This window comes from Phoxinus phoxinus, assembly GCF_949152265.1.
Source record: "Phoxinus phoxinus genome assembly, chromosome: 25".
Taxonomy (NCBI): domain Eukaryota; kingdom Metazoa; phylum Chordata; class Actinopteri; order Cypriniformes; family Leuciscidae; genus Phoxinus; species Phoxinus phoxinus.
The window spans coordinates 18,619,301-18,635,520 of NC_136900.1; the positions used below are offsets into that span (position 1 = coordinate 18,619,301).

Sequence of the window (16,220 nt, forward strand, 5' to 3'; positions counted from 1 at the left end):
CTAGGCCGATTATAACTTAAGCTAAATTGATGATGACGTTTGTATTGTATTTGTGTTGCAATTCACTATTTATGTTTGCTTGGGTGAGGTCACTGGAGTTGTAACTATTGCTTAAACTGAAGTCATTGGCAATGAACTTTAGAACACTGGTACTCGTACATCAATAAAAAAAGTCAATGAATATATCCATGTATTGTATAACTCACCATTTAGAAAATGTTGTAGCCTTCAAGGAAAAAGAAAATGGGTTGTCCTGAAATTATCCAATTATAAATTGTATTATATAACATGTAGATGATATTTGGTGGATTTTGACCAGCTGAAAACTGCATTTGCACTGTCTTTAGATGGCAGAGGTGTCAAAGCAATTTGAAAACTTAACGTTATTAGAGAAAAGCTTTCAGATTAGGTTTGTAATGTTGCTTACACTGGTTGGGTTTTGTTGGAATTAAGGGATTAAATCACTTAAATGTACTTTAATCCACAAGACAATGAACACTTTTTTTTAATGTATTAATTTCCCCTAAAAAACACCTTGAGCTTAGGTCTTGTTTCAATTCCAGTAAGATACTATACTTTAAAGACCCTCTGTGGTGAAAATTAAGTTTTTAAGGTTGTTGATGGTGTTTTTAATATTTTAAGACAAAACATATACGAATACATAAGTCAACAACACCATTGCGGAGTATTTTCTCTTTAAAACTGCAGTGATCTGAAGACAGTCTCAAAAACGCGGTTTGAAATCACTGGTGTTTCATACGTCACAAACTACATAGTAACCAATCAGATCAATGTGCCGGCCCGTCAGGCTATAGCAACTGCTGCAAAGCAGGGGAGTCTCAAGAGAAATCAGGTTTTGTTTTTATTTATATATATATAAATATATATATATTTCTGTTGATATGGAAAAATCGAGTACAATTAGCATGATAGCGTGGGTGAATTCTGTAACTGTATGACATATATTATGATAACTATATGCCTTTTCTCCACTGACGTTCTGAGTTGTTCAAAGCGTTTCTAAGGATACAGATTTGCTGTCTGACTGACATGGCGAACAGGAACAATGTTTGTTTAACATTAGCAACACATTATTAGCTGTTTGATAATGTAGTCAAGCCAAAGGCTAATCATATTAATTACCATTATGTGTAACATTGTAGAGAGCGATACATAAAACACATTAACATTCTGGTACATCGACTTGACTAGATGAGGCTGACTGAGTAGAGGCAGGGCTCATTTGCATATTACTAAATGAAGCAAGTGTGTAGTTACATTCAAGCTATTTTAAATGCATTCACAAAAAAGATTCACAGGAAAAAACATTTGCCATAAATATGCCATTTTGGTGATAAAAGATGAGTTTTAAGGGATAAAAGTATTTGACTACAAGGGGACTTTAACTCTTTCCCCGCCACCTTTTAAACAAGTTGCAAAGGCTTATGAGTGTCTGCTGTTTCCTACATTTATTAATTGCTAATGTCACATTGCTCAAAATGTATTACTGGTTCTCTTTTGATGAGTGTTAACCCCTCAAAACATTACATTATAGCGCATTGCTAAAGTCATTAAATGGTTGAACTAGTTGTCATAATGCGTCAAGCATAATTTCTATTAGACTTTTTAGTGTAAACGTGTCCTGAATTGATGAATTGCGCAGGTGAATCTTGAATTTCACTAATGAAGGGGAATGTAAAGCATTAGACCAATCAATGATCAACCAGTTCTCTAAAATAGCTCAGAGATGCATGACCCTTCGCAGGGAGCTTGATTGACATGTGATCTGACCAATCATACTTCGCCATCCGCCATTTTGTCCGACAAAGCAGTCAGGAGAGTTAGTCAGGGGGGCAGTGTTCCGAAAGACATTGAAGCCGACCTGGGCGCCGCCATTGGCTAGCGGACCCCCACCTGCTGTTAGCATTCCATTGACTCCCATTCATTTTGGCGTCACTTTGACAGTGAATAACTTTACATCTGAGGCGTTTAAAGACACCGTTTGTCCATTGTTTATTTCTAAAGAAACACGAAAATTTATAAAAGGCTCCATTACCTTGTATCTTACGTTATGGCCCCGTAGAAGCAGTTTTTGTAAAAATAGGCTAACGATTGCGTCATACCCGCGCGACTCTGTCGCACAAGTCGAAAAATTACCGTATGGACAGTCAGAGAAGCTCGCAAACAATCGGGAGGACGTGGATGCATAAAGTCAAGGGAGAAGCCCACAGAGAGTGATAAAGTTGCTCCCGCTGCTAGCTCATGGACAGCTAATACCCACGCTCTCCGTCTCTGCGAGATTCGGAAGGGAATGATTCAGATTTCTCTCGGCACAGCTACTAGAAGACCTACAGGTTGCTCACGTCACATCTACGTCGTCAAGCTCAGTTTGAGCCTGCGCAGTTCGCCTTGCGATCAGGAAGTGAGTGCTTCTAATTGACTTCATTTCTCTCCGTTGAAACCTATGGGGTCGCTGTGTCCAGTTTATATACTGTCTATGGAGTTAGTAGATTAACATGAGAGAATTTGAACTTGAAAAACGGAGCGCCGCGGTTAAAACAACATTCCTTCTTATGTTCATTCATGTTTATTTGATGCTATAAATGAACTAGAAGGAAGAGATGATCGGTTCACGAGCAGCTTTAACTGATGCTCTGCGATCTGTCAGACACATTAAAGAGCCACAAAATGGTATTTGTTTAAATTTCTTAAATAAAAAAAAATGACCAAATTTGCAAGGTGAGACTTTGTTTAACATGTTTAATATCAAAAGTAACCGAAAAGTAACCTGGTCTGTCCTGTCTGTCAGCGCGTTGTCAGTCTCCTCTCTGCTCCGCGATGTATTTTTCACTGCGTGAGAACATGGTGTGGTGTGAGAGCGGCGTAGCTTGGAAAGCACATATATCAACACAGTTACAATCCAGCACCCACTGACATCATTGCGGGAGACTGGAGATTTGTTGCTCTGAGTGCCTTGCGTTTGGTACAGTGCCCAGTTATAGAAAATGTATGAGGCAATTTGAAGGTTTTGTTTATTTCATTCTTAATTATTACATTCGTTACTTGCGCTTGAACGGACACATTCTGGTACACACAAAATACCCGTCTCGGCAAGTATTCTCTCGGTTATGTCAAGTGAACAGTTGAAAAAGAAACTGGATGTGTGTCAGTATATTCGGTCCATGCATGCGGTCTTAAAGTGACAACATGCCTAATATTCCTGCTGTAGTCTGTATCATTAATGTTAATAAAAATAAACATCATCATCATCTACCATCTACCATGTTGGAGAGAAAAGAAGATAGTGAGGAGAGCAGTCAGGAGGAAAGTGATGACGACAGCTTGTATGATAAGTGTGCCGTGTAAAGTTTGTGTCCCAAACAGCTTCACCAGGTATAATGCACTTATTGAGAAGCGCACCAAAAAAGGTAAGTGCATTATACATGTGTATATATTCTTGTCTTTTTCTTTTATATATCGCAATGACATTTTACTGTAATTTGTTGACAGAAAATAGACCTTCACTGCCATAAATCTTGTGAAATTCAGTGTTTTGTTGGGACTTTTTGACCATGTTTGGACATGTTTTTAGAGACTGTTTAGTATAGTGTCAGTTTTTCCCACCTGGTGATCTGCTAAAGTCTCCAAATGTCTCTGTACTTTATACGTTGTGCTTGTAAGATTCTCAGATTACCTTTTATTCTTTACCTTTTACACAACTGACAATACCACCTGTTTAGTTCAGTTCAGTTCTCCCCTGGAATGTTCTTAATGGTGGGAGTGTCGCATGATCTTCAGTCTTTACAACGCCAGACATTTAATCTGAAGTGTCATGTGAACTTCTAGTGTGTGTAGTGTAAAATCAAAGAATTTTCTTTTTCTTATAATTTCATTGACAGTAACAGATAGCATTTAATCTCAGCTGGTTGTAGCAAATCATGGTTTAAAAACAGGGTCCAGAGATCGTTGACCCTTAATGACTGTGGCATTGTTTAACTGCCCTGCATCAAGGCACCTGATAGGCTTTTGCTGTGCTCATTCAAAGGTACCTTTCACCTAAATGCACTTGATAAGCTCAAGCGTTGCAGGATAAATGTGTTTACGGTTTTGGACGCTATACACTGTGCCAAGGTGAACTTCAAGGAGTAGTTGCGGGTTGTCAGGTGAGGATTGAAATATTCCTAAATCAGAATTATCTCAAAATAGAATTTGTTAATACTTTAGAATAGAATTGTTTAATACTTTTTAACTTGTGAAAAAAATGTACAAAACCAAAATGTCAAACAAACACAGTGTTTTTACTATGAAAGGTGAATGCACATGTATTGTTTTAGCATGTACTCTATTGAGGGAGCTTTTTTCCAGATGTTACAGGATGTGTAGTGAACGATTGCATAACTTTGATTCTTAGGAAGCTCTCAGCATATAAAACAAATAGCCAAAGATATACACAAGGTGAGACCCTCTTACTTTTTTCCTGCGTGGCCCATGCCACAATTACACTTTACTTAAGTAGACCTGCTTTGCATTTAAGTGTTGTTGGGGTTTTTACAAGGTAAAAGTTTCTTAGTTTGGTGGCATATGCAAAATTTAGTTTGATGTATTTAGTGGCAAATAAAATGGACATCCCAGCAGAACTGTATATTCCACTTTGTTTTCAACGTGAAATATTATGAATTATTATAAACACATGAATTTCACGTGCAAAAACACATGTGCACATGTGAAACACATACTTTGCACATGCATGAGAAATATGGTTTTGGAACAGTTCCCATGTGAAAAAATGGTAAATTCATGTGCTTTTTACTGGATAAATTATGTAAGTCAAAAGTCTAACAGATCAATAACAGCAAATATTAGACTAGAGCAGAATGAATTTGTATTACTAATCATTGGCATCACTGGTATCCAATTGTAATGTACACTGATTTTATTTTTTTTAAATGTAAAAGACTGAAAAAATGCGACAGTAAAAACCTGTTCATTGGTTTACAGTAAGTTCCTGTACTATATATGGAGAAAACTGTAATATAGCCTACTGTAAGAACCCTTTTTGAAAGCAAAAAAACAAACAAATCAACTTATAATTTATTGTATATTACAATTCACTGTGTGACAGCTCACATTTTATGTTATTATTTTATTTTAATGTTTCTTCTTATTTATTTATTTTTGGTCAGTTATGTACATTAGGCTTTTATGTACAGTTTTGTACATTAGGCCTAACCATGATGGCGTTTTGTATTTGTGTACATGACTCTGGTGCACCTTCTATATATTAATAATATATTAATATGTGCATCAGCTTGTTGAAAAGCTACTTGTGATGAACACTGATTCATCATGTGGTTTTCTCTTTACCACAGTGTTGTTATGGCGGATGTCAGCATATGTAATAAGTACAAAACAGTAACAGCATGGCCTTGCTAAATCAGCAGAAAAGGCCTGTTGGATTTACAGGTTTAAAATGTGTTTTTTTTGTTGTAAAAATAAAAAAAATACAGTTTAAATTGTAAAATGTTCAGGTTCTGTAAAAAAAAATTTTGTAAATATTTTACTGTATTTTTAAATATTTATTCTGGATGTGTACGATAATTTTACAGTGTAAAATAAGCTGGCTTTTGTTTTTCCTGGTCCTTTCTCTTCTGTTTCCCTTCATTCTTTCTTCTCTTTTGTTTTTAAAGGTTGTGTAAGAAGATGCTTCACTCAGCACCTCTCGTTTTGTTGTCGCTCTTATGCGTATTATTTGGAATAGATGGCGGTAAAGTGCTGGTGTTTCCACTGGATGGAAGTCACTGGGTGAACATGAAGGTCCTGATTGAGGAATTACACTCACGAGGTCATGACGTGACGGTGCTTAGAGCCTCCAACAGCTGGTATATCAAGGAGGAGTCTCCTTTCTACACCTCCATCACCATTCCAAACACAGGAGGATTTGATGAGGACTTTTTTGGTTTAATGATCGGCCGTCTCTTGAAGATTAAAAGAGAAGGACACTCCATTTGGAACCGCATTCAGCTGGAGTACGAAATCATCATGAAGTTTAAAAGCATGCATGAAGATATGTCGCAGATGATGGAGAGAATATTAGAAGATGAGAAAATGATAAACTCGATCCAAGATGCTAAATACGACGTGGTTCTAGCAGACCCAGCTGCCGGAGGCGGTGCAATCCTAGCTTACAAGTTTAATATTCCTTTAGTTTTCAACGTTCGGTGGACGATTCATGGAGAGGGACATTACGCCATTGCTCCTTCCCCCCTGTCTTATGTCCCTGTCCCAGGAGTAGAGCTAACAGACAAGATGTCATTCCTTCAACGTGTCAAGAATGTTTTGACATACTTTTTCACCCAGTTCCAGATTGCAATCATCGCTGAACCTATCTATTCTTCTTTTTGCCTCAAACATTTTGGTCCCAATGTTAATTATTTCTCCCTTTTCCAGGACGCCGACATCTGGCTCATGAGAAATGACTTTACCTTTGAGTTTCCACGACCCACAATGCCCAATATCGTCTATATGGGCGGCTTCCAGTGTAAACCTGCCAAGCCACTTCCAGCTGATCTTGAGGAGTTTGTGCGGAGCTCAGGAGATCACGGAGTCATCGTCATGTCTCTAGGCACCCTTATTGCTCAGCTTCCACAAGACATCACCAATGACATAGCAGCGGCTTTTGCTCAGCTTCCTCAAAAAGTGATTTGGAGATATACAGGACCTCGACCTGTAACCCTTGGTAACAATACCTTACTTGTGGACTGGCTCCCCCAGAACGACCTGCTTGGACATCCTCAAACTAAAGTGTTTGTGGCACATGGAGGCACCAATGGAGTTCAGGAAGCCATCTATCATGGGATTCCAATTTTAGGTGTACCATTAGTGTTTGATCAGCCAGACAATCTCTTCAGGATGGAATCGAAGGGAACAGCAAAGATTGTCGATATTGGAATTCTGGACAGGAATGTGTTTCTAGAGGCGTTAGAGGAGGTTTTGCATAACTCATCTTACAGGGAGAACATGCAGAGACTGTCCAGACTGCATCACGACCAGCCAATGAAACCTCTCGATCGTGCCGTCTTCTGGATTGAGTTTGTCATGAGGAATAGAGGAGCCCCTCATTTACGAACACAGTCTTTCAGAATGTCCTGGATTGAGTACTACTCTATAGATGTTATTTGGACTCTAACAGCGACACTTTTCATATTTGCATTTTTGATTATATATGTGATTCGTTATCTTTTTAGAGTTCTGTTCAAAAAGAAAGTAAAATGTGCATGATGTATAACTACTGTATGAGTTTGTTGTAGAAACAATTCAAGCATTTACTGCTAATTTTGTACAGACTATTTAGAGCTGCATTTATTGTCGGTAGAATCTTGAGCCTAAGTAGATGCAAATTTAATAACTGTGATTAATGGACTAAAAAAAGTTTTCCCTGGCATTATGAAGTTTAAAAGTTTGACTTCAGTCAGACTACCGTAATTTGTCTATTTAGAATGTCGTGTAAAAGGCTTAAACAGAAATTATATTGATTACACGTTAGATCACACATACTTGGACAGACAGACAGATGAAAACTGTATCTTGCCGATGATGATAAAACCCACTGTAAATCAATTATGACTGTAAATGCACTTATTAAAACTGTAATTGACTTCAGTTTATGACTTTTTTTGAACGACTTGCTTTAAACAACCGTTGCACACAACTTGAAAAAAGGAATGGCTGGCTGTATCGGGATCAGTAGATGAGGTGGAGAAGCAACTATAATGATCAGTCTATAATCCAACCAACTTTGAAGCGATACTAAACTGCAGTGGAAAAGCAAACCGAGCCAAAGTAAAGCGAGCCAAGCCTGTCACTTTAAATGCTCGAGCTCGTTACAGCTGGATGGATTCTGATTGGCTAGCAATGTTTTTTATCTTTCGTCAGCTAAATCGTAAAATCGTTTTGAAAGTGATTCCAACGATATAGTTTCTCTGTGCTGTTATCATTATAGCTGTGGCATGAACTCTATTCTTTGACATTGAGAAAGATTTTTAAAACTATATCTTTAGAGTTATCTAAACCTAATATCGTTCCAAATCTGTATGACTTTATATCTTCTGCCCTACTACCTTGCAGTGTTACAGATTATATCAGGACAACAATAGGTATTTTATTTATCATTGTATTTTGTGAAATCTTGTGTACTCTTTTAATTTGATTATATTCTTTCTTATCAAAGGTGGTCAATTAAGATGCATCACTCCACCATTCTTGGTTTGTTCATCCTGTTATCTGCTCTGTCAAGATCGTATGCTGGTAAAGTTCTGGTCGTCCCTGTGGATGGAAGTCATTGGATTAATATGAAGGTCCTTATTGTGGAGTTGCATTCAAAAGGTCACAATATCACCGTGGTCCGAGGGTCTAGCAGCTGGTACATTGAGGAAAAGTCTCCTCTCTACTCTTCCATTACTGTGGACACTGGCGAATTTGACGATGACTTCATGGAGAAGTTTCTCCCTCACTTACTGAAAATGCAGAGACGAGGAAGATCATTTTGGAATGAAATGGCACTTGCTGATGAAACTTATAGGAGGTTTACAGAAATTCATCAGCTAATATGCAATATGACTGCTACAATGTTTGAAAACGAGACCTTGATGAATTCACTGAAAGATGCTGCATATGACATTGTTCTGACGGATCCTGCTTTTGGAGGTGGAGTGTTACTGGCACACCGTCTTGACCTCCCTCTTGTGTTTAATGTCCGCTGGACCATGTACGGAGAAGCCCATTTTGATATAGCTCCATCTCCTCTCTCATATATACCCGTTACAGGGTTACAGCTAACCGACAAGATGACGTTCAGTCAGAGAGTAATGAACGTGATGACATATATAATGATTCTTTATAAAAATTCAAAATACTTTGGTTCTCCTTACCAAGAGTTCGCCCAGAAATATTTTGGCCCCAATGTCGATTTCTTCTCCCTCCTCCAGAATGCCGACATCTGGCTAATGAGAAACGACTTCACGTTTGAGTTTCCACGACCCACGATGCCAAATGTGGTCTACATGGGTGGCTTCCAGTGCAAACCAGCTAAGCCACTTCCAGATGATTTGGAGAAATTTGTACAGAGCTCAGGAGAGCACGGGGTCATCATCATGACTTTAGGAACTGTTTTTGGTCAGCTTCTGAGTGAAATCAATGATGATATTGCTGCAGCTTTTGCCCAACTGCCTCAAAAGGTTATTTGGAGACACACTGGACCACGGCCTGCCAATCTTGGTAATAACACATTGATTGTGGACTGGCTCCCCCAGAATGACCTGCTTGGACATCCTAAAACTAAAGTGTTTGTGGCACATGGAGGCACCAATGGAGTTCAGGAAGCCATCTACCACGGGGTGCCTATTGTGGGCATTCCTTTAGCTTTTGACCAACCTGACAATCTCTCCAGGATGCAAGCAAAGGGAACCGCAAAGATTGTAGATATTGCGACTCTGGACAGGAATGTGTTTCTAGAGGCGTTAAAGGAGGTTCTGCATAAGCCATCTTACAGGGAGAACATGCAGAGACTGTCCAGACTGCATCACGACCAGCCAATGAAACCTCTCGATCGTGCCGTCTTCTGGATTGAGTTTGTCATGAGGAATAGAGGAGCCCCTCATTTACGAACACAGTCTTTCAGAATGTCCCGGATCGAGTACTACTCTATAGATGTTATTATGACTTTAATGGCAACCGTTTTTATATTTGCATTTGTGACTGTTTATACAATTAGATATTTTTGTCTAGTTGTATTCAGAAAGAAGGTGAAACGTAAATAATAGTGGCTGGAAATATCAGTTCATTTGAAATGTTTCCAGATTGTTTCCTGACAGCATGTGCTTTTGCGAATCTTACATTTTAAAAAAAAAAACATTTAAATGGATTATAACCAATGCTTTAGTCCAATGCATATTATAAATAATAATTTAGAACTAATTCAAAATTCTCTGTTTGTTTCAAGCAACATTTTGTCTCTTATTGTACAACAATCTATATTATTAGGACTTTCTACAGACATCATTCACATCTATCAGTGACAGTACAAGGGCTCAAATTAATCCCAATCATTATAATAAAATTTGTTTTTGTGTTTATGATTGAGTCAACAGAATTGTGAATGACTTCTCTGTATAAGCTTTTGCTGAACTCTTATTTGACAGCTTTATGAAAATAATCACCCTGGAATATGTGTACATGATATGTTATCACCCCCTGACTCATACATAGCGAGACTGTGTAAAATCGGTCATTGAACCAAACTACAGTGACTTACAGATGTAATGTAACATCTAACCTTATTACTGAAGTGGCATTTCTTGATGGCAAGGGATAAATTAACCCTTAAAGGAACACGCCGACTTTTGGGGACTTTAGTTTATTCATATCCCCCAGAGTTAGATAAGTCCACACATACCCTTTTTATCTCCGTGCGTGCCGTGACTCTGTCTGACACACCCACTGCTAGCCTAGCTTAGCACAAAGACTGGAGGTAAATGGCTCCAGCTAGCATACTGCTCCCAATAAGTGACATATATATATTAAGGACTTGCTACAAATATCATTCACATATACCAGTGACAGTACAAGGGCTCAAATGAATCCCCTACATTATAATTAATTTTGTTTTTGTGTTTATGATTGAGTCAACAGAATAGTGAATGACTTTTCTGTATAAGCTTTTGCTGAACTCTTATCTGACAAAGTTTTCTGAACACCCTGCAATTAAAGAGGCATCTGGTCACGAGTTCATGATGAGATGATATGTTATCACTCCCTGACTCTAAAATCTGTCATATTTTCCACCATCGGGCCTAAAGTTTCTAAGAACGGTTCCAATTATATTTCCACTTGAGCCTGGTACGGCACTGCGCGATTACAAAATGTTCTCGCCCCGGAAATTCTCAGTTTTCTAATTGCCACTTTCTCTGTAAGTGCGCTATTTGAGGTTTGTAAAGACAGAAGGCCAGAAGACTTCTGTACATACATTTGAATAACAAGGTCAGGGTCAATCATCAACCTGTTCTCCCCAATGTCAGAATAATCATTGAGTTCAATTCACTTTTACAATCATAATCAAAGTTATGAGTATCCAACCTTAGGAAAAAACTGTTAAAGTAATTTGCCTTTTTAATGCAAAGAGCCTCTTCATTGGTTGCATATTTGTTATTGAATTCCACATCCTTTTGGGCTTAGACTTGTAAAAGTTCTCTTCTCTTCTTTTTGTGTCTTTTCCTTGCTACTTTATGCAACTGATTCAATTCTTTCTGGACAGATTTTAGTGCGACATGGTTGTGGTTTTCCTGTTAATGTAAAAATGTATCTCCTTTGTGATATAAAGTTTGTTATTTGGGTATAGTAACCTGTTTTTTAGTTACCACATTATCTGTACATATATTTACAGTCAGTTATGTAAGAAATTATAGTCTGCCCCGATCCAACTTCCACTCCAATATATACATTTATATCAGAATGTTCCTTCACTTAAAAGAGCTTAATTATCATATAGAGACAATTATATCCAATCTCAGTAATATGTAAATAAATAGTATCACAGAGGGCAACCAACGACCATTTTGATTACAGGGATTTCAAATAGCTTGTCACCGTAAAACATTTGACCGTTCTAACAGAAGATCAAAGATGTGATCACTTCAGATAGATTGTATCATCTAAACCTTTTGCTGTTCTGATTTCATTTACATTAAGAGTTGACCATTTGGGTTGATCATATCCTGAACAAATGGTAATCAATTGTAGAATGGGAATGGGACACAGAGAATCTTCTCAGACAAGGGGGTGTCTCGACTTCATTAACATACAGACCACAGCTGTCACGATAAGAGCAACTTCATTTGCATTAAGAGTTGTAAACTGTACCAGGATAAAAGGTTTGAGATTTGGATGATCTGGGTTCATTCTGACGCCGGTGAACCCAAGGTGCTTTTGTGTACCTTGCCACTACTTTGCTGTAATAAACTTCATTTTTGAGATCTTCGACGTCCACATAATTTTTTCTTACAGTTATTACTTATGTAGTTTGATCCATGTCAGTGCCATAAAAAATATCCCACTCAGTGCATAAGAACCAGCCTTTCAGAGACTCAATGCGTTTTTCCAACCACACTGACGGATCTTTAGTCACAGGTTTAGAACTCTTCAAGACTGTCCTGTATGTTGGAATAAGATAATCACTATTGTGATCATAACTTGCCAATGGGCAACTAATAATTGGTAATCAAGCACTAATAAAACAGTAACCCATGTAAACATTGATTGTAACTTAATGAAATTCTGTTTAATGTTTTGACAATCACAATTATCATATATGTTTTGTTTTTTTGTAAAAAAAAATACATTATTTTCCGATAAATAATGAATTGGAAAAAGTTTAAACGATTGACTGGGCCCAAACTAGTAAGAATGCTACTCCTAGTCGCCATCTAGTGTTGGAAAGAAATACAGCAAAATGTAAATTTCAATGAGGATAAGTGAGTTGCTTATACATACGGTGATTCTTTCGATCAATAGATTTAAAATAAGAATGTTTTACAAATATTTTCAAAGAAAATCAAGATGGCTCTAACAAGCAATCCTTCTCTCTCTAGTATTACTTTGTGTAACGTCCAACAGTGTATGCATTACAAAAAATAGTTTTTGTCATTTTTTTTCTTCTAAAAGCTCAGTGTCATTTACATCAAATCTTAATTATGATTTGTGTTTTCATCTTATTTCATCTTAAGCTTTTCACTGTCTCATTTCATCATATTTTATCAAGCTTTTCACTGTCTCATTGGTAAACACTAAAATATTGGGGTCAAAAAGTGTGTTGTTGTGGATTAATAAGCTATTTTATCTCAGTATGAGGATATAGAAGCTTCTAAATCAATGCACTTCTCAAAATAATATCAGGTTTAGACATGTTTTGTGTGCAGAGAGGAGTGGTGTTAACTTTCACATGTGCCCTCCCAATGCGTTTTGCATATTAGCTGGGGCAGGGCTTGTTTCACAATATTTTAGTAGTGGAATGCAGTGAGAAATGTACCCGGTCAGTCGCATGCTTGTGTGGTAAGTGAATCAGATTACCTCTATGTATCCTAAACAATTATAATAAGTGTTGGCATATTGTGTGTAACTGAAATGTATTGTAACTTTCTTTCATCAAAGCTTAAAAACGAAGATGCGTTTCCTCCCTGTCACTTTGCTAACATTCTTGAGCATATTATCTCAAGTGTTAGGAGGTAAAGTGTTAGTATTTCCACTGGATGGAAGTCACTGGTTGAACATGAAGGTCCTGATCGAGGAATTACACTCACGAGGTCATGACGTGACGGTGCTTAGAGCCTCCAACAGCTGGTATATCAAGGAGAAGTCTCCTTTCTACACCTCCATCACCGTTTCTAATAGCGGTGGCATTGAAAAGGAGCTGCTTGATGAATTTACGAGACATATTCTGGTCATCAGAAGAGAAAAGTTGTCCATCTGGACTCACATCACACTGGCTATAGAGGTTGGAGCGGTTTTTGAAGAGATGCATTGCAATCAACTTGCCTTCATGGGAAAAATATTTGAAAATAAAGACTTGATGGATTCACTTCATACCGCAAAGTATGACCTGGTTCTGACAGATCCGGCTTTTGGGAGTGGAGTTTTCCTGGCCCATCGTCTTCTCCTCCCTCTTGTGCTGAATGTCCGTTGGACAATGCATGGAGAGGCACATTACGAAATAGCTCCTTCACCTCTGTCGTATGTTCCTGTACCCGGAATAGAGCTGACTGATAAGATGACGTTTGCTCAACGAGTGCAGAACGTACTGGGATACTTGTTTTTGCTCTATCACAAAACCAAGTTTATCTCCTCACACTACCAGTCCTTCTGCAACAAATACTTTGGATCAGAAATCAACTACAAACACCTTCTTCGGGATGCCGACATCTGGCTCATGAGAAACGACTTCACGTTTGAGTTTCCACGACCCACAATGCCCAATATCGTCTATATGGGCGGCTTCCAGTGTAAGCCAGCTAAGCCGCTTCCAGGTGATCTTGAGGAGTTTGTGCGGAGCTCAGGAGATCACGGAGTCATCGTCATGTCCCTAGGAACTCTTTTTAGTCATCTTCCACAAGACATCACAGAGGAAATTGCTGCCGCTTTTGCTAGACTGCCTCAACAAATCATTTGGAGGCACACTGGACCTCGACCTGTCAACATTGGTGAGAATACATTACTTGTTGACTGGTTACCCCAGAATGACCTGCTTGGACATCCTCAAACTAAAGTGTTTATAACACATGGAGGCACCAATGGAATTCAGGAAGCCATCTATCATGGGATTCCCATTTTGGGTCTACCTATAATGTTTGATCAGCCAGACAATCTCTCCAGGATGCAAGCAAAGGGAACAGCAAAGATTGTAGATATTGCGACTCTGGACAGGAATGTGTTTCTAGAGGCGTTAAAGGAGGTTTTGCATAACTCATCTTACAGGGAGAACATGCAGAGACTGTCAAGACTGCATCACGACCAGCCAATGAAACCTCTCGATCGTGCCGTCTTCTGGATTGAGTTTGTCATGAGGAATAGAGGAGCCCCTCATTTACGAACACAGTCTTTCAGAATGTCCTGGATCGAGTACTACTCTATAGATGTTATTTTGACTCTTTTGATGATATTTCTGCTGTTTTGTTTTGTGATTTACTCTATCATAAAATATCTTTGTTTTAAAGTAGTATTTAAAAAGAAAATTAAACTTGAGTGATTAAATACTTAGCTCAAATCTCACGGCTAAAATGTCTCAATGTTTTCTTGGAAAGTTGTAAAATGACACATGAAAATATGTACATTTTAATTTTAAAATTCATCTTTTTACCTGTGCTCATTTATTCTAGTTTTCATTGAGAAATTAAAATCACAATGCTGCCACAAATACATCATAATAGTCATTAGACGTGAGCTCAATGTGGTATAACTGAACTATTCTGACTAAAAATGGGAAATAACTTACTATATAATTTATCACTAAATGATTGAATCTTACATATATATAGTATATATATATATATAAATATAAACTTGAATGATGCAACAATATGAAATAAACTGTTCTTTGTGGTTTACATTTTTTCTTGTTGCACTTCATTACTTAATTTCCATTTCCTGGTGTAAATACCAGTGTTTTTAAGACAGCAAAGTTTAAATCTTAAATCTAATATTTCCAAGTATTTTAGTGATAACTAAAAATATATTGAAGGCTATTTTTTACAATTATTTTCAACATATTTTTTACATTGCTTTAACTCATCAAAATAAGTTAAGCAACTTTCAACTTTTTTCTGTTATACAAGATTCTACTAATTTTTTAAAGTTTAATGTGATTTAAGTTGAAATGACTTAAATATCCAAGTTGATTGTACTTCAAATTTTAAGACAGCAACTTTGTCTTACTATGTTCATTTAATAAATAAATAAATAATTATCATTATTATTTTGTCAAACTGTTTTGGGTTGTGAGTCATTTAAAAAAAAAAAAATCCTGTTACTCGACCTTGTCAGAAGGACATGTGCTCATATCTGAGAGTGCAAATGATATGCAAATGACACATTGTTGTTTTAATAGCAACATATGCTGGAAGAACACCAGAGACGTCATCACTGAACTGGTACTCTGTGCTTTTCATTGTTCATTGATCAATTTTCTCTAGATATGTTTATCACATACATTCAGTATTGCTGAAAACTGATATTAAGTTGATCAGTTTAAATGAAATCAAGTCCCAAAATGCCAATTCAAATATTACACATTTTTAAAGGATATAGATTGCATATAAGCGGAAGCTTAACAGCATTATTTGCAACTTTGCATTTTGCTTCGTGTGTATTTCTGAGCACATGCACATTTCATCAAACAGAAGTATGTACCAGACAGATGCATCTGCAAGCGATACCGAATACAGAAGTTAAAACCTGTGGCACGGTGAACTGAAACTTATGTGTTGGCATTTCTGCATTTCCAACACTTGTTTACCGTCGCCTGCATGCGATGTGTCAGTTTTAGGAATCAATTTTCATGCGGTCATATAAACTGGTAAAAACTTGATGTTTTTGTATACATAGATATCACACTATCTATTTAGAGCCAGTGTGAACAGCTTGTGCATGACATGAAGTGCCATGTTTGCCCACTCAGT

The 16,220-nt window shown here is 37.4% G+C and overlaps 3 protein-coding genes across 3 annotated transcripts in view; all 3 read left to right on the top strand.

Annotated features, from left to right (window-relative positions):
* etfbkmt (electron transfer flavoprotein subunit beta lysine methyltransferase) overlaps positions 1–16,220 on the top strand; it is a 325,550-nt gene that overhangs the window by 148,240 nt on the left and 161,090 nt on the right. The window lies entirely within an intron of this gene.
* Positions 4,051–10,801, top strand: LOC306994078 (uncharacterized protein). Its single transcript, XM_079604392.1, has 4 exons — positions 4,051–4,163; positions 5,688–7,272; positions 8,125–8,153; positions 8,228–10,801. Exons 2-4 carry the CDS (start codon positions 5,701–5,703, stop codon positions 9,813–9,815), a joined length of 3,189 nt encoding a protein of 1,062 aa, XP_079460518.1. The 5' UTR covers positions 4,051–4,163; positions 5,688–5,700; the 3' UTR covers positions 9,816–10,801.
* LOC306993770 (UDP-glucuronosyltransferase 2C1-like) lies at positions 13,014–15,148 on the top strand. Its single transcript, XM_079603785.1, has 2 exons — positions 13,014–13,101; positions 13,201–15,148. The coding sequence occupies exons 1-2, from the start codon at positions 13,073–13,075 to the stop codon at positions 14,789–14,791; spliced, it is 1,620 nt and encodes a 539-aa protein (XP_079459911.1). The 5' UTR covers positions 13,014–13,072; the 3' UTR covers positions 14,792–15,148.

What these genes read in the sequence shown, in the direction of transcription:
- LOC306994078 (XM_079604392.1), top strand. Translation starts at nt 5,701, where the DNA reads ATGCTTCACTCAGCACCTCTCGTTTTGTTGTCGCTCTTATGCGTATTA. An exon ending in TCAAAAAGAAAGTAAAATGT is followed by an intron (nt 7,273 to 8,124) that starts GCATGATGTATA and finishes ACTACCTTGCAG; the next exon opens with TGTTACAGATTATATCAGGA. An exon ending in TTATATCAGGACAACAATAG is followed by an intron (nt 8,154 to 8,227) that starts GTATTTTATTTA and finishes TTCTTATCAAAG; the next exon opens with GTGGTCAATTAAGATGCATC.
- LOC306993770 (XM_079603785.1), top strand. Translation starts at nt 13,073, where the DNA reads ATGTACCCGGTCAGTCGCATGCTTGTGTG. An exon ending in GTCAGTCGCATGCTTGTGTG is followed by an intron (nt 13,102 to 13,200) that starts GTAAGTGAATCA and finishes CTTTCATCAAAG; the next exon opens with CTTAAAAACGAAGATGCGTT.